The 22,250-nt window shown below is 45.0% G+C and overlaps 1 protein-coding gene across 2 annotated transcripts in view; it reads left to right on the forward strand.

The window, feature by feature from the left end:
- The first annotated feature begins 2,397 nt into the window (after positions 1-2,397).
- The window catches only part of LOC147642320 (uncharacterized), a 99,588-nt gene continuing 79,735 nt past the window's right edge, over positions 2,398-22,250 (forward strand). The window contains exon 1 of one of the 2 annotated variants that reach the window (XM_086805136.1): positions 2,398-2,649. In XM_086805136.1, the coding sequence (XP_086661262.1) occupies positions 2,551-2,649 (99 nt within the window). In that variant the 5' untranslated portion in view covers positions 2,398-2,550. The remainder of the gene's footprint in view (positions 2,650-22,250) is intronic. The other variant, XM_086805127.1, reaches the window with a different exon arrangement.

Consider the following 22,250-nt stretch of genomic DNA (forward strand, 5'->3'; position numbering starts at 1 on the left):
ATATCAAACATACAATGGACATCATATGATAAGCTGCTATGGATCCCAAAAGCTAGTATACCAAATGGACATAATGTGACAAGCTGGTATGGATCCCAAAGAGAGGGTACACTCGCGCTGTCGATGGAATCAGGCAGGGAGAAGAAAAAAGGACCCTACACAAAGATGTCGCGTTTCCGCCCATGAAGCGATATAGATAATCTAGTGATAGACAATCCTCAGAATCGTGCCGTAGGAGGGAGGGCCAATGCTAAAACCATCCATGGAGTGAAAGGAAAAGTTCAAAAATAATGAAAATAATTCTCGTGTCGTCAATGGTACCCGATTAAAAAAAAGGAATATTCGATGGCATCATATCCAATTAAGCTTCTCAAGCTTGAGAGGTGTTGAGAAGAGAGAAACATTGAGAAATTATAGAAAAGATCAATATTCACTATTTACCTTACAAATTGCTTGATTCTTTGTTCACGGTAGAGGCCCCCAACCAATCAATTGGTTAAGTATGTTGATGGAGCCACCAATGGGGATTGAAGAAAGAGGGAAGCTCCAAAAACTAGTGAATTATTAATGAATTCACAGTTCTTGGCTTAGGTGGAGTAGAGTAACGATGCATAAACACTATATATTTTTCAACAAGGGGAGGCTTCTATTTATAGGAAAATTGAGCTCCTAACCAAACAAACTGATTCTAGAATTTTCTAAATCAGTTTGGTCAATATTTGACCATTTTTAGGTCAATTAAGCTAACTTTTTGGAACTAGACTTGAATGAGGAGAGAGGAGAGATGAAATATCCTTTTGCATGAGTAGATGTATGACGTTTGTTTGCCATGTATGGAATCCTTCAACACTAAACTTATCCACTAAGATTTGGCTAGCCATGGCTTAACGAGGATCTTATTGAGATTTATAGTCATACCTTAGCAGTGTCTACTCCTTTACAATGATTTGGACAAGATTTAACTCAAATTTAGATGCTAATCATGACTAAGATCACTAATCACTTACTAATCCCAAAGAATGTAGGTGACTTTCAATAAACAATTGGAATAGTTATACTCACAATTGAACCAAGTGCTTTAAAATAGTGAAATAGCGATAAGTGAAAGAGAGATTAACCTAATAAGACTTGACAGTAACACACTTCATCAAAGATTTAAGAAAGTTAATGAAACCTTAATGAAGAGAGAGATACAGGTTTGGATCTCACTCTACACACCAACAACTGCAATTCTGAAGCCACTAGCATGCTTACCATACTCGAAAACCCTCGAGACCAGCTCAAATGGTTGTAAAGCCATGAAGATGTGACGAATGTCGGTTTTTTTCCAAGTGCTCAATGGTATCCACTAATTGTGCTTGTGGAGAAGATTACTTATAACTAGTAAATGGCTTAATTAATCCTAATAAGAGTGCAAATTCTTGCTAATGCTAAGACTGAGAATGCAATGGTGAGTCTAGCTCTGATACCAAGTTTAGAAATACAAGATTTCAGAAAGCTATGGAGTGTGTGAGAGTTGCAAGAGAGAGGTATGGTGCAAAATTTGGCCTTATATCTTGTGTAATTTGGTCTAAGCCAAAGAAATGCAAAGGATGTGTGTAGTCGAGTTTGGAACGTTGTTGTTAAGATTGATATCTTAACACATGAACTCAAAAGGCAACATTTGAGAGGGTCAACCATAAAGTTATAATCTTGAATGAGTTAGGGATGAATCTAGAGGGATGTGTATGATTGACTTCACTCCTTTGAAGATGAGCTCTTACAGGGGGGAATTATGTTACATCCTTGGCATGGGCATGGTTTGATATTCCATGGGCCAAGGGAGTGTCACACACATAAGCAGTTGGCTATTGAGAGAGTTAGACAGTTATCCCATAAATGTATAGATACGAATAGTACCAAATTCCTATATAAGCATGAGTATGGCTCATAACTAAGTGTTGATGAGCATGCCTTGTGTGGGTCAAATCTAGAGTAGCCTGGAGGTGGGTCTAGGGATGCCGAGCGTTGTATACTGGTACCATGCACAATATGGGACACAGTGGTGGTTTGATTGTGAGGTAGTCTCGTGATCTGAAGGCCTCATGCAAAGGTAGAGCACACATCTATCTCTCTGAATCTCGAGGGTGGCTCGACAATGTGAGCCTACGGTTGGGAGATGAGTCTGTTCACTATTGCTTTCCTTGTGTGTTCTATTATGTGTATGTGTGAATTAGATGCAAGATGATCGGGTTGGCATCCTAGGAGCATTTTGGCCATAAAATACTTGCAAATATTTAAAATGCAAACAATAAAATACCAAAAAACTTACTGCATTTTACCAAACCCAAAATCAAGCCGGCTAGGAAGCTTTTTTCTGAAGACGTCTGTGAACACCTTCCCGTACACCCTCCCGTTTCTCGGAATGTCCGCGGACTTGTCCGAAAAAACCCGAAAGAGTTAAAATTTAATAATACATCGTGTGTGGTAACTTGGTAAGCAGTATAACCATGTTGTATAATCGAGTCGCGATCGTATAGAGAGTGGGGAGGCTTTAGTTTCGATGTAGCCATGGTGATCGCCAACAAGTGGAGCCTAGCGACAGGTCCCGTGGTTATTCTGGGCGGTATCTTTGTCACCGTCATGGCCGCCTCCTATTTCGTGGATGCGGTACCGATTCAACTTTAAACCCTATTCTGTGTGTGTGTGTGTGTGAGAGAGAGAGAGAGAGAGAGGGTTTAGGGTCTACTTGTATCGTGTGTGTGTGTGAGAGAGAGAAAGAGAGTGATTCTACAATGCTGTACACTTTGGGTTGCACCTTTGTAGATTTAATGTCAGATTAACCTTCACTTTTTTAAACCTAGTGATGCCATCCATGCCTACCGCTTAGAAAGAGGAGTCTGCGCTACCAACTAAAAATATTGGCCATAGAAAAACTACAAGTTTTAATCTGTAGTTTTAATCATAGAGAAGACTCTGGAAAAAGCCTCGATGAGTATATTTGTAGAGATTTGGGAACCAAGGATGTTCAAAATTGAACAAAACATACAAACGTGGTTCTATTCATATGCCATACATGCCATTGAAAGACTAATGCTGATTTTCCTCATATTATACGTGGTGGCTCTCATCTGCCATACAATTTGCCTCATATTTTCAGACTTTGAAAAATGTCTCTTCTATATGAATGTGGGATATTCAATGACATGTAGACCAAATTTGCCATGGGGCTATGTTGGCGGTAATCCCTGAAATGCGTGTGCCCTTTGTGGTTTGCTTTTTGTAGGAAGAAATAGTGGCATTCTAGCCATCTGCAAAGCCCAAACAAAAACATTTGGAATAATCCTTAGCATGGCTGCATCTTAAAGTATTTTGTGTACATGATTGCTCTCTATTCATTTCCTTAGTATATAAAATAGTTTGTTTTATTGTATTTGGTATTTGAGAGGTTCCCAAAATTTTGTGTGTTCCGGTAGTCCTGGGATGTTCTATTGATTGCCAAGTCTTCACAATCCTTGCCTCGACTCATGAGCCCTGCCTCACTCTATGGTGGATTCAAAGATAACCTTGAGTAGACCACAATAGTTTCAATGCCTCTCAAGAGCACCCAGGCCAAGTGAGGGTGGAGCACTTGTCTAACTGGACTGTACAGCCAAATGTCATCTTTAATTCAGAATCAATATCCTCACTCTGCGCAAAGGTGGCTCACTTGTCTAACTGGACTGTGCAGCGAAATGCATCTTCAGTTCAGAATCAATATTCTCACACTCTGCGCAAAGGATAACCATGAGTAGACCAACAATAGTCTCAATGCCTCTCAAGAGCACCGATGCCAAGCGAGGGGTCCAACTGGACTGCGCGGTCGATTGTCATCTCCAATTCAGAATCAATATTCTCACACTCTACGCAAAGGAAATGAAGTGCCTTGAGCCTTCTTTCACATAATTTTGTTAAGCCATGATGGGTGTTGCTTTTCCAAGACTACTACCACTGCCTACACTTTGCATATCAAATAAGTCTTTATTTTGAGTGCTGGAAAATGATGGGAGAATTAGGGTTAGGTCATGTGGGAGACATACACAGAGAAGCAAGGGAGAGAGAGAGAGAGAGAGTTGTGGGGATAAGTCAACTCATGAGGCATGAGTGTGTGACTCCCCTATCACACATGTATATTGCACTAGTACACATAGTGCACTTAGTACATTAAAAGTACTAAGTGTACTATGTACTATAACTTATGGGCTTGTACACACTATAAGGGTGGGCATAACGCCTTTACCCCAACAACCTCCCACTTAAAGGCAAAGTGCCCTTAAGTAAAGGAAAAGCAAAAATCAGCATGTACATGATAATATACAAGGCCATATCAAGGCTGAAACTGGCCTCATCCAATGCCCATCAAGTGTCTGCAATGAGCAAACTGCTTCGGAGGCAAACTCTTTGTCAACAGATCAGCCGGGTTGTCATCCGTATGAATCTTAACAAGCTGAATTTGCTTGTTCTCTATCACCTCCCTGATGAAGTGATACTTCACATCCACATGCTTCGTCTTTGCATGAAAAACAGGGTTCTTTGCCAACTGAATGGCACTCTGACTGTCACAATGCAACAATGGAATATCCCCTGTATAGCCCAAACCAACCACTAACCGAGATAGCCATAATGCCTCCTTGCAAGCCTCTGTGGCTGCAATATACTCGGCCTCTGTAGTAGATAAGGCAGTGCACTTCTGCATCCTGGATATCCATGACACAGCACCTCCTGTGAATGTAAACACATAACCGGTAGTAGACTTCCGGTTATCTGGATGACCGGCATAATCCGAATCCGTGTAACCATGCACTAATGCATCCTGTTTGCCAAAGCAAATGCACATATCCTGTGTGCCCTTCAGGTATCTCATGACACCTTTCACTGCTTTCCAATGCTTCTTGCCAGGGTTGGCCATGTATCTAGAAACCACTCCCACTGCAAATGCAATGTCCGGCCTAGTAGCAACCATGGCATACATGAGACTGCCACAAGCTGAAGCATACGGAATCTTGGCCATATCAGCCCTGCCACTATCTGACTGTGGGCTGTCCATAGCACTGAGTTTCACATATGGAGGCAAAGGAGTACTAGCTTTCTTCCCCCCGTCCATATTGAACCTCTGCAAGGGCTGATTTCTGTCCCGAAGTATCCGCATACCCAAAATGTGATTTGCATCACCCAAATCCTTCATATCAAAGGTTTGATGCAGCCTCTGCTTCAAGGTATCCATCTCCTTACGAGATTTCCCGGCAATCAACATATCATCAACATACAAGATGAGGATCAATAGACTGCCATCCAAAGCTTTCTTGGTGTACAAGCAGTGATCTATGTCACTTCTCCTGAATTTCTGAGATTTCATGAATGTATCAAATTTATGATACCATTCTCTTGGTGCCTGTTTGAGCCCATAAAGACTCTTTTTCAGCTTGCATACAAGCTTCTCCTTTCCACTCACTGCATAACCCTCTGGCTGCTGCATATATATCTCCTCATGGAGATCACCGTGAAGAAAAGCAGTCTTCACATCCATCTGAATCAAGTCCAGATCATCATGCGCAACCAAAGCCAACACAGCACTAAGTGTGGTCATTTTGACCACTGGAGAGAAGATCTCATCAAAGTCCACACCATATTCCTGCTTGAAGCCCTTAGCCACTAACCTGGCTTTGTATCTTGGCTTTGCATCTGGTGCAACTTTGAGCCTGTATACCCATTTGCATGGCAAAACCTTCTTGTTTGCAGGCAAATGCACCAACTTCCAAGTTCCATTTTTATGCAGAGAATCCATCTCTGACTTCATGGCACGCTCCCATAGAGCCTTGTCTGCCCTCTGTAAAGCCTCCTTATAAAATGAGGGCTCCCCACAGTCAGTGAGCATCAAGTAGTCAACCCCTGGAACAAACCTGTCAGGGGCTCTGGAGGGTCTAGTGGACCTCCGTACCCAATGACCATCATTTGCAGGTTGCTGTCCAGCCTGCATATCACCCATTGGTGGCTCCTGTTCCATGCCATAAGGCTGAAAAATCATGCCCGGTATCTCCTCTAACTGTGGTATATCCATAGGGATATCTTCTGCCATCTCTGGCTGTCCATTTGGACCATTTTCAGCACCATTTAAGGGCTGGTTTTCCTGCTGTAATGGCTGATTTACAGCCCTTTGTTGTTGTCCATGATGTCCATCATCATCAAAGATGACTCTGCCAGGCTCCTGTTGCCTTGCAGGCTCCTTATACATGCATATTTCATCAAAAATGACATCATTGCTGCGTATGATCTTTCTATTCATGGGATCCCAAAGTCTATACCCCATTTCACCTCTGTCACCATATCCTAGGAATATGCATTTGTGAGACTTAGGATCAAGTTTGGTGCGCATTTCCCTGCGTATGTGCACGTACGCAACGCAACCAAACACTCTCAAGTGCTTGTATGACGGAGGCTTTCCTGTCCATACTTCTTCTGGCACTTTCCCACCAAGCCTCGTGTTAGGTGACCTGTTTATAAGGTGAACGGCTGTCATAACAGCTTCAGCCCAAAAACCATGAGGTAATGCAGCATGTGACAACATAGAACGGACCTTTTCCTGAATGGTCCTGTTCATCCTCTCTGCTGTCCCGTTTTGTGGAGGATCATAAGGAGTAGAGAGCTCCCTCTTGATGCCTTTAGCATCACAAAAGTCCTGAAACTGTTTGGACATATACTCTCCACCATTGTCGGAACGCAAAGCCTTCAGTGTTTTGCCAGTTTGATTCTCAACAAGAGCAACAAACTTCTGAAACACTGAGAATGTATCACTCTTCAAACGAAGAGGATAGACCCACACCTTGCGTGTGGCATCATCTATAAAAGACACAAAGTATTTTGCCCCTCCCAAAGAAAGCTGAGGCATCTCACATACATCTGTATGCACAAGCTCTAACTGAGCATCTTTCTGTCCAAGAGCTTTCTTGTGGGGGCACTGTATTTGCCTACCATATATACAATGCTCACAAAACTGAAAACTTGAAAACTTTAGAGAAGGCAAGTAACCCAAACGAGACAATTGCTCCATTCCCTTGACACTCATGTGTCCCAACCGGCTATGCCACATAGAAATTTCCGGCAGCTCGGTTGCATTTACATTAGCATGGTGACAAACACCTGCATGCATGAAGTAAAGAGTGTCCACCTTAGAGCCTCTGGCAACAACCAGTGAGCCCTTACTAATTTTCCACTTTCCACTACCAAATGTGGTAACATAATCAGCATCATCAAGCTGTCCAGTAGAAAGCAGATTCTTCTTGATCTCAGGCACATGCCTGACATCATGGAGCATAAGCTGTGAGCCATCTGAAAACACAAGCCTTACATCACCTCTGCCAAGAATCTTGCATGCATGGTTATCACCCAAATAAACCACTCCTTCATTGCCAACAGTGTACCTGACAAACAAGTCTCTGCAACCTGTGACATGAAAGGAGGCACCTGAATCAATGATCCATGAGTGCATACCATGACCACCTGTAAGAAGTGAATGGGCATCAAGTGAAGACGTAAATAGGACCTCATCCTCACTGCCACCTGCATGTGACACATTGATTTCTTCAATCTTGACTCCACTTTTGCCCTTTGGCTTTACATCTTTGGCTTCATCCTTCTCTTTGTCTTTGCCTTTTCCCTTTTCTTTTTGATCATTTTTCCATTTGTAGCATTGCTTTTGATGTGTCCCTTCTTGCCACAATAATGGCATTCCAAATCCTTTTTGGAGCGAGACTTGCTCCTTCCCCTTTCTTGGCTTTTCCCCCTTTGCTGGGATCTCCCACGTGCATTCATTGCATTGGACTTTCCAACAGAGTTGTTTTTCCTGTTCATCTCTTCTTGAAGAAGAGCACCCTCAACATCTGCATATGACAGCATAGCATTCGAATTGCTAGTGGCTGTCCTGAATGTGTCCCAACTCTCTGGCAAAGTGCATAACAGAAAAGTGGCTTTGAACTCATCGTCCATCGCCAACTTTTGATTTATAACTTGGCTGACAATACCATTAAACTCATTTAGATGGGCTGTCATAGACGCCCCTTCCTTCATCTGAAGACCTATGAGTTTCTTCAACCAATACACTTTGCTTGAGGCACTTTGTTGGGCATACAAGTCCTGCAATCTCTGCCACATTCCCCAAGCTGTCTTCTCTTCACGAATGCTGAAAAGTAATGAGTCCCACACAGACAACATGATAGTAGATCTTGCCAACTCATCCATATCTTCCCACTCTTCAGCAGTAAGAGAAGCGGGCATCACACCCCTTTCTTTGATAGGCTTGTGCTGCTTTTTCTGGAGCAACACATTGTAGCACTGGGTTTGCCAAATATCATAATTATGCGAGCCTTCAAGCTTCTTGATGTGAAGCAATGAAGAGCTCTCACCTGTGGTTGCCATAGCAAAATGCAACCTGTCAATGCCTGACTCCCTGCAAAAATGTGCAAACACTGCACCAAAAGCACACAAAGTGCTCACAGTTTTTCTCCCAAGCTTTATCTCCCACTGCGGAAGCACAAATGCAACTTTTCTCCCACTTTATGTGATGAAAACACCAAAATCTGGTTGCTGCAGATTTTGGACAGCACCTCAAATGTGCTCTTTTGCCCTTCCAAAGTACTGTACAGCAGTACCAAGTGCTCACCAATGATGTACCAAACCTGTCCCGGCAAGTACAGCAGCTGAAATTGAACCTTTTGGTCACTCAAAACAGTGTACAGCCATGCCAAAACATGCACAAAGCTGTGCCAAATCTGTACCAGCAGGTACAATAGCAATAAATGCTCTCCTGGCTGTCCAAATGAGTGAAAATCAGACTTTTACAGTCCTGTACACTGCATACAACAGTTCCAAACAGAAATTGGGCAAAAGCCCCTTGACTGCAAGCTGATTTTTGAGGATTCAAGGCATAAATGTCTTGCCTGCTGCTTTGCCAAGCTCAACAAGCATAAAAACTTGAAAAGCCCCTTGATTTAAGATCAATTTCTGATCATACATGGTACATTGACGCACATGAAGGCATCCAGAGTGTTCACGATGCTTCCCCCTGGCCACATATACATCCAATACATGAAAGCCCCTTGATTTACAGGCACATTGAGTGCTTGTAAGGCATCAGCACATTATCCACAGCATCAAATGCGATCGCCTGCATGCAAATCAACCAAATCGGCACAAAAGCCCCTTGATTTGCACTGCAATTTGCTGCAATTTTGCCCAAATGTGCAATTTTTCACATCATACAGCATGTATGAGTGCTTAATTGCACAATTACATCAAAAGTCCCAAATTTTGACATTCAATTTCCTGCAAATTGATCCTGATTGTGACCAATTTCCTGCAAATTGATCTTGATTGTGACCAATGTCACCCAATTTTGCCAATTTTGCTCAAAATTGAGCAATTCGACACCTGTATCTGCTCAATTGTTGATTGTACTTGCTCAATTGCAAATCCCAAAAAAAAATTGAGGAAAATACCTTGTAATTTTCTGATTTTTCTCTGATCTGCAGGCTGAATTTGAGGGGCAATTCTGATTTGAGTGCTGATTCGTGTGGATAATTAGCTGCTGCTGCTGCTGCTGTACTGGTTTATCAACTTCTGCAGGCAAGTCGACTTCGCTACAGGCTACTGTGCTGTACCCGACTGCCCTGTTGTACTCACCGTATGTGCTGGACAAGGTGATAGTAGGGACCTTGGCGAGGCGTGAGGCGCCGGAAAGGGTCTCTTCGAATTGGTTTATCCTCTTTGTGTTGGGTTCGCGCAGGTTCGCCTGAGTTCGCACAGCCGGCGCCTTGTTCGCCTTCTACTGCTATGCGCTTCGCTCACGCTTCGCCTGGCTGCTGACGTCTTGATGCTGATGATACGACGCCTGTTGACACTTCTGCCAGGTGCTCCTTGCTCACCAGCGATGGCCGATCTTGCTAGCGCACTCGATTCTCTGTTGATGTGCTGCTCGCTGTTGGCCTGCGATCCCACCTGCTATGTGCTCTCACCAGCGATGCTTCTGTTCGCTACCGACGCTTGCACTGGAGACATCGAGGAGAAGAGGGAGGGACCAAAGCTCTGATACCAGTTGATGGGAGAATTAGGGTTAGGTCATGTGGGAGACATACACAGAGAAGCAAGGGAGAGAGAGAGAGAGAGAGTTGTGGGGATAAGTCAACTCATGAGGCATGAGTGTGTGACTCCCCTATCACACATGTATATTGCACTAGTACACATAGTGCACTTAGTACATTAAAAGTACTAAGTGTACTATGTACTATAACTTATGGGCTTGTACACACTATAAGGGTGGGCATAACGCCTTTACCCCAACAGAAAATATGGCTTTGGAAGCTTGATCTAATCTCGGTTTAGGAGTGAATCAAGGTTCAAGGTTAGCAGTGAACGAAACTACACTTGCTAGGTGTGAACGTCCTTGGGCACCGTCTCGTGAACAATGTCTCGTGAACAATACGCACGTCACACTTAATATGTAAAAGCCACATTGCACATAACAACTGAATTTACATCATTGCACAAGATAATCTGCAAAAGAGACAAGCACTGCACAATACATCATCACTGGGGCTGCAAACAAGCCGAAACCCCCCTCCCCCCCCAACCCAATACGGAAGTATATTATTGGAGTATTTAAACCTCAACAAAGTTCCAAGGGCTTGCCATTGAGATAATCCAATGCAATGCAAGTATGAAGACAAGTTATCCAAATAGAAGTGTGTTGGAGTAGTTTGTTGATGTTGGACTCGTCAATTGAGTCTAAATAGCCTAGCCACTAGTCTCATACACCTGGAGGGAAGTGAACGTGAAATTGTCGTTTCAAGGCCACGCACAAACATGCGCTCTCATACTAGAGCTTGGCTCACACCCTCGCAGAGATTGTGGTTCAAGCCTCCGTGGTACGAGTACACAAAGAGGTATTGGTACACCTTGTCAATAGTAGGTACACACTTGGTGCCGGTTTCCAGCATGTACATTTGGTACTATAGATGTAGGACGATAGTCAACATGTGTTTGTAGGTACAATAGGGTTTTCAGCTTGTACTTGCATGTATAGTTAGGGTTTCAGCATGTACTTGCAAGCATAGTTAGGGTTTCAGCTTATACTTGTAGGTATAGTTATGCTTCTAGCTTGTACTTGCAAGTAGAGTGAGGTATAGCAAGTACATAAGGTGGCTACAGTAGGTACACAATAAGTACAATAGGTACAGTAGGTGCCCATAGCAAGTACTCAGTAGGTACAACATGTACACTATATAGTAGGTGCAGAAGGTGCCCACAAGTACATATCATGTACATAAGGTACAGAAGGCGCCCATAGCAAGTATAGAGTAGGTGCAACAAGTACAATAGGTGCAGAAGGCGGCTACAGTAGGTACAATAGGTATAGTAGGTGGCCGCAAGATTTTCAGCATTTAATGCTGGATTTACAGTCGTGGGACAGAATATTGCTGGCCACCTGGATTTACAGCTGGCCGACTGCTCGTGATTGGGTAGTATAAATAGTGGAGGCCACAATCCCATTCATTCATCTCATTCTCCACCAAGAGCTCAAGCATAAGAGGCTAGACAAAGCCAAGAGGGTGCTAAGCAAAGGGGTGAAGGATTCAGGTCAAGGGCAGGGTATTCCCAGCCAAGAAAAGGTCCAAGATTGCTGTATTTTTCTTTCAGTTTTTCTCATCATTCTAATAAAGCAAATACACCATCCGTGGTGGGGGCTCTACAGAGGGTAATTGGGACCCAATACTGTGTCCTCTCCATCTCTCCCTCTCTCTCTCTCTCTCTCTCTCTCTCTCTCTCTCTATTTTCTGCACTTCTCCTTTCAGTTTGTGCGTTAATTTTCGTCGCAAAAAGAGTGCTGAATTTTGAGTATTGAAGTTACTAATCCTTCTCCGAAGCTTCCGCATATTACAGAGGCAAATCCATGTTAAATTACATTGCAATACTTTCCCATGGTTGTAAGAAAATAGGTTAAGGTTGGAGCAAACCAGGAGCCTTTTGCTTGTCAAACTTGACTTTCTGGCAAGTGAAACATACACGTACATATGCCTATATCTTTGCGCATTCCTGGCCAAAAGAAGTAACGTTCAATCATGCGTGTAGTAGGCATTATACCTCTCTGTCTTCAATATGGAGGAGCATGCCACTCATCAATGACCTTTTGCCTCATGTTTTGACACAACACATAGACAATTATCCTTCATGAGATACCTCTTTTTGCATCATAGATGCCATGGACATTCTCAGGGCTGGATCCAGAAGAGGCAGCGAGATAAAGAGTAGAACCAGGATGATAGAGCACAGAGCATTGATGGCAGTGTAAACAAGAGCAGGACTTGGAGCAAGGCATGGAAGAAGCTGTCGGCTGGCTGCCAGAAAGGACTGTCGGCTGATATCAGCAGTGCCAGAGGCTGTCGGCTGCACACTGAAGATGTTGGCTGAACCAGAGGACAAGGACAGCAGCAGGCGCATCAAGATCTAGGAGAAAATCTAGTCGGGGCTGAATTAAATAGCATTTATGCATTTAATACTGGCCGACCAGCAGTCGGCCAGTTCCCCATGGTTTTCAAGGGGCTATAAATAGCCCAAGTGCTCATTGTTTTATTCATTCTCTCTCTCTAGGGGATTGGATCATTAGGGGTCCCATAGGGGACAGATTTTGGTGTGTTACCACCTTTTATGTAAGGCAGCCCATGGCTGCAGATTTAGGTACCTTTTTGTACCATAGAATATACCGAATTTCTAGCACTTATCTCTCTCTCTACTCTCTCTCTATATCTGCGTTTTGCATCAAATGGTTTTCCAAGAGTGTTTAGGGCTGACAGAAGGCTCCCGGAGCTTCCGCATGTTACATTGGTGTCAGAGCATCAGGCTTAGCAAAGCTAAACACTGATTCAGTCCCATATGATGGTCTACAAGTCCAAGGTACAGCAAAGTACACGGATTCAAAGCCCAAGGCAAGGAACACAGATCGGGAAGAACTCCCAGGAGGTTTGTTGGTGGTGTTCCATAGTGCCAGATGGGGATGGTAGTTCCGTTAGCCAGATAGGTTCTCAGGTAACGGTCCCAAGGGAGGTTGATCCTCCAAGGGTGATGTGAGTGTGCCAGACTCATTTCTTAGGAAAGAAGACCAAGACGGTGTTCAGAGTCAGGGCAGGAATGGATGGTAGACTAGAGGAACCAGATGCATAGATCTTCATCAGAGACAGAGTGGTTTGGAGAACAGGCCGGCTTTTCAGAGAAAAAAGGTTTGCCAGGGATGGATGATGACAGAGGGACTTCGGGACAGGATTGGGATGATGACAGTCATCCAAGAGCAGGTTGGAATCTCGTCATCAAGTTTAGTAGAGGGGGATGTCATGTGCATCATAGATGCCATGGACATTCTCAGGGCTGGATCCAGAAGAGGCAGCTAGATAAAGAGTAGAATCAGGATGATAGAGCACAGAGCACTGATGGTAGTGTAAACTGGAGCAGGACTTGGAGCAAGGCATGGAAGAAGCTGTCGGCTGGCTGCCAGAAAGGACTGTCGGCTGATATCAGCAGTGCCAGAGGATGTCGGCTGCACACTGAAGAGGTTGGCTGAACCAGAGGACAAGGACAGCAGCAGGCGCATCAAGATCCAGGAGAAAATCCAGTCGGGGCTGAATTAAATAGCATTTATGCATTTAATACTGGCCGACCAGTTCCCCATGGTTTTCAAGGGGCTATAAATAGCCCAAGTGCTCATTGTTTTATTCATTCTCTCCCTCTAGGGGATTGGATCATTAGGGGTCCCATAGGGGACAGATTTTGGTGTGTTACCACCTTTTATGTAAGGCAGCCCATGGCTGCAGATTTAGGTACCTTTTTGTACCATAGAATATACTGAATTTCCAGCACTTATCTCTCTCTCTACTCTCTCTCTATATCTGCGTTTTGCATCAGATGGTTTTCCAGGAGTGTTTAGGGCTGACAGAAGGCTCCCGGAGCTTCCGCATGTTACAAGACAAGTCCCCATGTGAGGCAATTTCATTGCTTTATTAATTTGGATATCAGATATGTTGCATGCACGGAAGCCTTGTTGTACTGATCCACAGCCCTAAGCCTGATTAAGAACATTGATGTTGATTAACACATGATTAAGACAGAGGAGAGAGAAGAAGAGAGAGATTGGTCTCAGGGTTTTCTTATATTTAATATGGTACAAGAAGGTTGCATAAATGCTTGTACATGTGTGGGCCTTGGTGAGCCCCAAGGGGTTGACCCTTGGCCCTTTCTACATAACTTCTACTGCCTAGACTTATGAAGGAATGAATAATGACTTGCTGAGAATGACTTATGACTGAATGTTTATATATATATGTTGAGGGATGCCGTCGGCCACGTGAAGTGCTGTCGGCCTGTTTGTGGGACAAATAATCATGCTATTTCTTGTACTTGTTGTGCATTATGCATACTGGTGTGTCCACCACTGCTACCTTGCAATTGGGTGCTTAGCCGCTTGCGGCCTTGACTTCCTGCCTGCTATTTCCTGTACATGCTGCGCTTTATGCTTACTGATTTGCCCACCATTGCTACCTTGCAATTGGGTGCTTAGCCGCTTGTTGCCTTGACTTCCTGCTTTCGGCCCCCTTGATTCTTTGGATGATGGGGATATAGATGATTATGATGCTGATGTGATGCTATTGATGAAGATGCTGTAGATAATGGTGCGACACTGATGATTGACTTATCTGATGATTAGTCAGGGATTAAGCCAGTTCCTCCATAGGATTAGCCATGGCATGGGCGTGCATGCGTGACAAGATACAACTGGGATGGAGTCTCCCTCATGGCCATCATCTATAACATGCATGCGGCCTATATGCATAAAAGTAATCTTGTTGGTTCTATACTCATTACATGGCTCTATGCAGTGATGCCATGGTTTCCCAAGCAATACATCACATCCATTGAGTGGTGCAACCAAAAAGTTCTCATAATCGAGGTAACCTTGGATATGTAACCTTGGATATGTATGTGCAATTTCCCAATGATCGGGATTACGTGCACTTCTTTACCCACAAATGCAACGTCCGCTTCTATTTGGGGTGGGTCCCATGTCCCCTATTTCAATACCCAAAGTAGCTGCCATTTTCACAGAAATGAAATTATCTATGGCACAATCATCAAACATAAAGAGAGCAGTTTGATCTTTGAGTTGTCCCCATGCTTTACATACCACTCTCTCTTTGTTGTCATGCGTTGTATTTCCTTGTACGTCGGGAACGACATGCACATTTATCCTTGGTTGCTTCTCACATTCCTTCTTCTTACTTTGTGAGCATTCCCTAAACATGTGATCTTTGCTACCACATGAGAAGCACTTGCCCTTGTTGGCATATTGCTCCCTTTTTTGAGGAGTGAGGCTAAACTTGTGCTTTTTCTAAGAGGCATCCTTGGGCTGCATATTTTCAGCCTTCCCACCACTCTTTAAATCTTTCACAAAAGGTTTAGCATATTGTTTGCTCTTTTGTTGGTTATGACCAGTCCTTTCTTTGACCTTGAACACATGGTCTCCTTTACTAGAACGTTGCAATTTATGCTCCAATTGCTTGGTGGCAAGAGCAGCTGCTATATAGTCCCACAAGGTATCATTGTGGTGAGTATCAAGACCGGACTTGTAGACCAGTTGAAGTCCAGACTTGAACTTCCTTTTCTTCTCGAGCTCACCCACAAGCAAGAATGGGGAGACCTCCAAGTAGATCTTCCAAAACTTGTTTACATATGTCTGCACACGGACTCATTGTCCTTGTGCTCAATCTTATCCCACTTGCTCATGATCTTCTCCACGACCTTGGGAGGCAAGAATTGTGCATAAAATCTCTCTTTAAAGTCTTCCCATGTCTGAACAGGGCTGCTAGAGAGCTTTTTCGTGATCCACCAATGGGCAACGGAGCCCTTTACATGCTTACATGGCAAATCTTGGATTTCTCAAAGAATTCTTCATTGAAGGCAATGTCAAATTGGGTTATAAAAGCCATTGCCTTGCTTTCATCATAACCACCATGATAGGCTTCAAACTTTACAGAGTTGTCACCTACATTAAATTCTTTAAGCCTCTTGGTAGGGTGACCCTCATCTTCCAGCTTTCTCTTCCCCTTATCCAATGGGGTAGTAGTAGGTGCATGCATTAGACCCCGACGAGAAACATGCGGCACGGAGGCATGTGCTCTATGCAACGGTGACCTGTGCAAAGGCGGCCTCCCAATACTTGCATTCACATACGGATCCCTGCATGAGACTCATTGACCATGGGTATACTCGGTGGCCTGAGTGGCACATGATTCTGATAAAGTTGCACAATGCGGAAGCAAAACATAGGGGAGAGAGAGAGAGAGAGAGAGAGAGAGAGAGAGAGAGAGAGATCAGACAATGAACATCTTTATTATAGCATGTGGCTTTGCAATGGCAATACTAGCGAGCAGATGGGTGTAGAGCATATGCCTGTGAATTGATTCAATAGATACTGAACAAGTGATGGGAGGCCTTTATATAAGGAGGCCAAGAGTTGCCCGACAGCGGTCCATGACCCATAAATCCCCATGCCTAGGCAAACATGAGAAGATACATGTGTCCAATAAAAGACTAGATCCCGCAACACGAGATGCACAATTTCTAACACCCCCTGTGTAGCTCATAGTGTGCAAAAGTCTGAAGAAGATGCAACCATGAACACTCCAGTATTGCAGATATCGGATACACCTCGAAAAGAGCATGTGCCAACCTTACTCCTTCAAACAAAATGCCACCCTGAATAGCAAAGAAATCTGCTTGAGCTCCACGCCCCAGAGGAGTTCTTAGTGAGAGAGCTTGATCCATTCTGCGAGCCAGACGTCCCCGACCCAGGGCATCACGACCCTCCACCACATAGAGACAGATTCGTGAGGTTCTCTGCCAACATGTCACGCTCCCATCATAGAGGCTGACATTCACTCCACCATCAGATCGGTTCTGGCCGAGGTGGGTATTGTCATTAGCTGATCACAGCATATCTCACTGTACACACGATCATCTACTGATCACGTACTCTCAGATGTTTTTCGTTTTACTTTTTCTTTCAGTTTTCAATGGCTCAGTATATCCATGGTACCATTGTATTACTTTTGGTCTCATAGGCCCTTGGGGTCTTCCGTAGACATTAATATAACTTTCTTTTCTCTCTCTCTCTCTCTCTCTCTCTCTCTGACCTGCTGCTGTAGCACGACCTGCTCCCATGGCACCTTCTCTGTAGCGTGACCTGCTCATGCCACTGCCTTCAGCACAGTGCATAATCTGTGACACTGCATAGTCCGTGACCTGCTGCTGTAGCGCGACCTGCTCACGCCACTGCCTTCAGCACACACACTGCATGTTCGCGTCCATGAGGGGCTGCTCTGCTGCTCGTGCTGCCCCCATGCTTTCTGCTCGGGCTGCTTATGCTGCACTACGACAGCCATAAGCTGTGTGCTTTTTGCCTCTTTACTCTTTTTTGCTCCACGTCCCTACTCTGCTGCTCACGCTGCCCCCATGCCTTCTGCTCGGGCTGCTCACACTGCACTACAAACAGCCATAAGCTGCGTGCTTTTTGCCCCCTTTTTACTCTTTTTTGCTCATTTCAAGAAAACGCAGTGCATAGTCTGGTCCCTTTGCCCACACACCCTTTGCTACCCTTTGCCCACACACCCTTGCTCAGGCCCCCAAGGCAGCAACTAGGGGGGAATAGCCACAATGAATCTACAGGAGCTGGAGGCATACATCAAGATAGTGGAGGACAACACCAAGAAGTTATTGGGTGAACAAAAGAAGGTGCTCGACAGGGTCCAGAACCAACATGAAAAACAGTTGGAAGGCCTCCGCAAGGAGATACACAGGGAAAGAACAACAAGATTGAAGAATTGGCAGCACAGGTGAACCACCAGGAAGAGGTGATTCAGATGTTGAAAGAGACCCAGCTGCAACAACAAGGAATGCCATAGGCTGCCCCAATGATAAGGGAACTCCGGGCAGAAATGGAAGCCCTAAAAGCTACAGTCAAGGACCATACAGTGGAGGAAGGGGAACTGAATATTCAGGAGGGTCTGACTGACTGACTTTGAGCAGTTTGAAAGCTGCGAGTGATAAGCTGCGGGAAGAACTGCAGACCACTAAGAAAGATTGGGTGGAGGTGGTGAAGAAGCACAAACCCCCACAGAGCATCATACATGAGACTCAAGGAGGAGAAACGTAGGAAGGATAGGGCCCTCCATGTGTGAGTGCGGGGGCTTCCCCCAAGGAGGATGCCATGACTCTTTGCCAGATGCTAGGAGTGGATGGATCTCCCCCCCCCCCCGCAAATACATGTAGGGCAGGCAAGGATATGACACGAGAGCGGCCCCTCATCATTAGATTCCGTGATGCCACGAGCAGACATGCCTTCTTAGATAGGCGGGCTGCCCTCAAGGGCACACAGGTGTACATGGGAGATGATCTCACTCTAACACAGGTGGCACACCGGCGTGAGGTGATGGTGACAGTTCATGAGGCCCGCAGAGCAGGCAAGTGGGCTATCTACGAAGATTATTACTAAGTGCCGTTCCAAATAGAGACACGGGGTCTATGAGACCAAACATATGAGGTTAGTAGTATGGAACTGCAATGGCATGCTCTAGTCGAATCCAGGAGGCTTGAGCGAGATTCTCATAGGCAAGGATGTTATTTTTTATACAGAGACTCATCAGAGCCCTGAGAGGGGCTTACCATACATAGCCGCGTATGAGTGGGAGTCGGCTTTCCGAGGCAAGACCCACACATCATCAGGAGTACGTGGCTCTGGAGGGGTAGTTGTCCGTTTTAGATCCCATCTTCGACAGATTCTCAGCATCGTCCGGAAGGACAAGGATGCTCGGTATCTTTGGGTGCGGCTACAACTTAAGGAGTGACAGAGTCATCCACATTGTATTGTGTTATTTTGCACCACGCCACTCCCCTTACGCCGCACAGCATGGCCAATCACAATAATTACCATTATATGGGGATATCATGGAGTTCTCACAGTTGGGGGAAGTCCTCCTGCTCGGGGATTTCAACGCCAGGATGGGAAGTCAGCAGGTCCCACTACTCGATCTAGACGACCCTATTAGACTACAGGAGCTGGACATCACTGACACAAGGCTGTAGAGATCATCATAGGACCCTGAGGAGGTCACAGTGTATAGGAGATATTTCTTAGAGCTGGGAGCTGCACATGGTCTCGTTATCTATAACGGGATTTCTCGATGGCCCTCCTTCGACGCCCTCACTCAGGAGGTACTAGCACCGTGGACTACCTTATGGGATCTCCGGCTTTGGCACACCTCCTCCCCGACTTCTCCATCCCGCCACCCCCTTTTGAAGCTGACCATGCCTACCTCTCTTTCACTCTTATCTGCACACCACCTGTCCCTCCACCACCACCCCCCATCTCACATTACACTCAGGTCCTTTTTGATCACGAGCTTGACCTTGTTTACTCCAACCACATCTACTGCCAACTCCAGGATGTGGAACCTATTGTCCCCCTATCCACCCTCACATCACAGCTCACCACCATACTCCACCGCTTCTACTGCCAAGCCACCTTGCGGTTCCATGCCCCAAAACTGTTGGTATGATGACAAATGGTGGGCCACAGGCTCTTGTCTTAAGCATGAGGTACGGATTGGGCAAATCATGAAGCGCCAAGCGCAATGGATTTCTCAACGGCTCACCCAACGGAAGAAACGTGAGTTCTACGCTCGGAAAGAGGATAAGTTATACCGACTTTTCTTAGGGTTGAACTGCAAAGAGGCCTAGAGGAAACTCCGAGAACATCGCCCTCCTACACCTATCACCTGCCCGGACACATGGCACTCCTATGCACGCTCCCTCTATCATATCCCCCATCAACCACCCCTAACCCCCACCACCAGATCCTCGTCCCACCACCTCCACCTTCTTCACAAAGGGCATGATCCTCAAGGCCATTCGTAGACTACATAATGGGCAAGCCCAGGATCATGAGGGACTCGCTGCCGAGTACATCTCGCATGCCGATGATACCTTGGCACCCCTACTAGCCTACATGTTCAATAGAGTCCTTTGTGAAGGATTTCCACCCTCTTGGTCCACCAATACCATCACCCCCATCCTCAAGTCGGAGATCCACTTGATCATCCTAATAATTACAAGACGATCATGATTGGCCACACATTGGCCAAACTCTATGGATCAGTGCTAGAGGCGGAGCTTAGTTCATTTGCAGAGAACCAGGGATGCAGAGCCTCAAGACAGGCTGGCTTTCAGAGGAGCTACTCTACCCTTGTGATATGCAGCGGAAGTCTTTGTATTGGAAGATCATGTCACACAAATGCTCACACCGTCTTCTGTATCGTGAGTTTCGTGAGTTTAGCAATCCACTTTAATACTTCAAACTTTAAAGAGATATGAGAGAGAGATATGAGAACTGTACATCAGATTGGGTCCCGAATTACCCACTGAAGGGCCCCTTATCCCGATAACGAGATAGTGTTTGCTTTATTACTTTAGAGAGAATGATTGTGGACTGTAGATAAGCCAAACGCAAGATCTCGGAGGATCGGAAGCTTGGCTGAACTGTACACGGTTGTAGAAACACCTCAATGAACTGATCTCGAGCCTATGAGGAAGGGCTGCACACCTGAGGCCGAGAAAGGAAGGCGGTGGACTGTTCTAAGCTATCTTAAAATGCTGTAAATGCTTATGAATGATAGAATACCTTTAGCAGATGATTGGTGTATGCCTCGATGATGCACTGAATGCTGGATACTAATGTAGACTGATGAATCAAGGCTGAAACTGCTGGGAATCTGCAAACGCAGGTCTGTAGGGTTGACTACTGTTGTACGACTGATGCTGGACTGAAACGCAGACTGTATGGCTGCTGTGGAACTGTAAACACAAGGCTGGGCTGCTGTAGAATTGTAAATGCAGGGCTGTAGAGAACTGGACTGCAGGTGGCTGTGATGTATGCAAAAACACAGAGATATATGCTGTTTTGGGACCTGTGGAAGTGCTGAATGGTTGCGCCTATGATCTGCAAGGGACTGTAGAGCTGCTGAACTGCTATATGAGACTGCTGAATCGCTGCGTTGAACTGCAGTGGCTGCTGTATGCAGGCGCCTATGGCTGTAGGGACTGAACTGCTGTGTAAGACTGCTGACTGAAGCAAACGCTGGTTCTCAAAGGCTGGAGAAGCAAACGCAGAAGCTTCAAGAGGGATGGATTAATCTAGGCTGAAGGCGGGGAATGCTCCTAGTGCTAAGGAGGAAGTGCCTAGCTCACTGAAGACTGAATGAAGAACTAAGCCCTATGCAAGCCTATTTATACTAGATAGGGGTTGGTCATGTTGGCAGGTCATAACTTTAATAAAGTTTATGTTTATAAATGACAATAAATGCTAAATAAATACCATAAAATATGAAAAAAATACCAGATAAATCCTAGTAAATTTCCTAAGGTTTCTGGGATGTTCTAAATGATGCACAGACATATGAATGCATATTATGCAGGATGCAGAGTGCTTTCTGATGCAAACCCTAAGGCTTCTACTAACTCTACATGCATGAATGATTCTCTCCAAGTGGGTTAAGGGACTTGACTGACTGACTGACCGACCCGCTAAGGCTGAGGAATGACCTACGTAGCTCGTGTCTAACTGAGGATGTACAATGGGGTCACGGCGTACGACAAATATCATCCTACTGGGTTCTAATAATGTACAAATGTTGCACTGCTGATGATGAGCCAGTTTGTCACCATGCACTGAGTGCAGAGTGCAGGTGACATTCTCTCCTGCTCAGCTTGGCGCAGGTTCATGGCTTCCAAGTAGTCCGCCAACAACTGGGGGTACTCCTGGAAGAACTCCTCGTCTAGCCATACGGCTTCGTGGGTACCTCGATCTCGGAATTTTGTATAGGACTGACATATCCGTCGATCGAAACCATGCTTCCATCGATGAAGAAGGATCTGCTCGGGCTCAATAACTTCTGCTTCGTCTACTACGTTTGGCTGTTGTTCATCTGAAACATCAAACACTTCTGGACCAACATATGGTTTTAGCCAAGAAACATGGAAAACATCATGCATTGTCCAACTGGTAGGCAACTTTAATTTCATGGAAACATCACTTAACTTCTTAACTAATGGAAAAGGGCCAAAACTACGGAATGAAAGCTTGG

The sequence above is a fragment of the Cibotium barometz genome, chromosome 1 (assembly GCF_041138505.1).
Source record: "Cibotium barometz isolate CiBa-2024 chromosome 1, ASM4113850v1, whole genome shotgun sequence".
Taxonomy (NCBI): domain Eukaryota; kingdom Viridiplantae; phylum Streptophyta; class Polypodiopsida; order Cyatheales; family Cibotiaceae; genus Cibotium; species Cibotium barometz.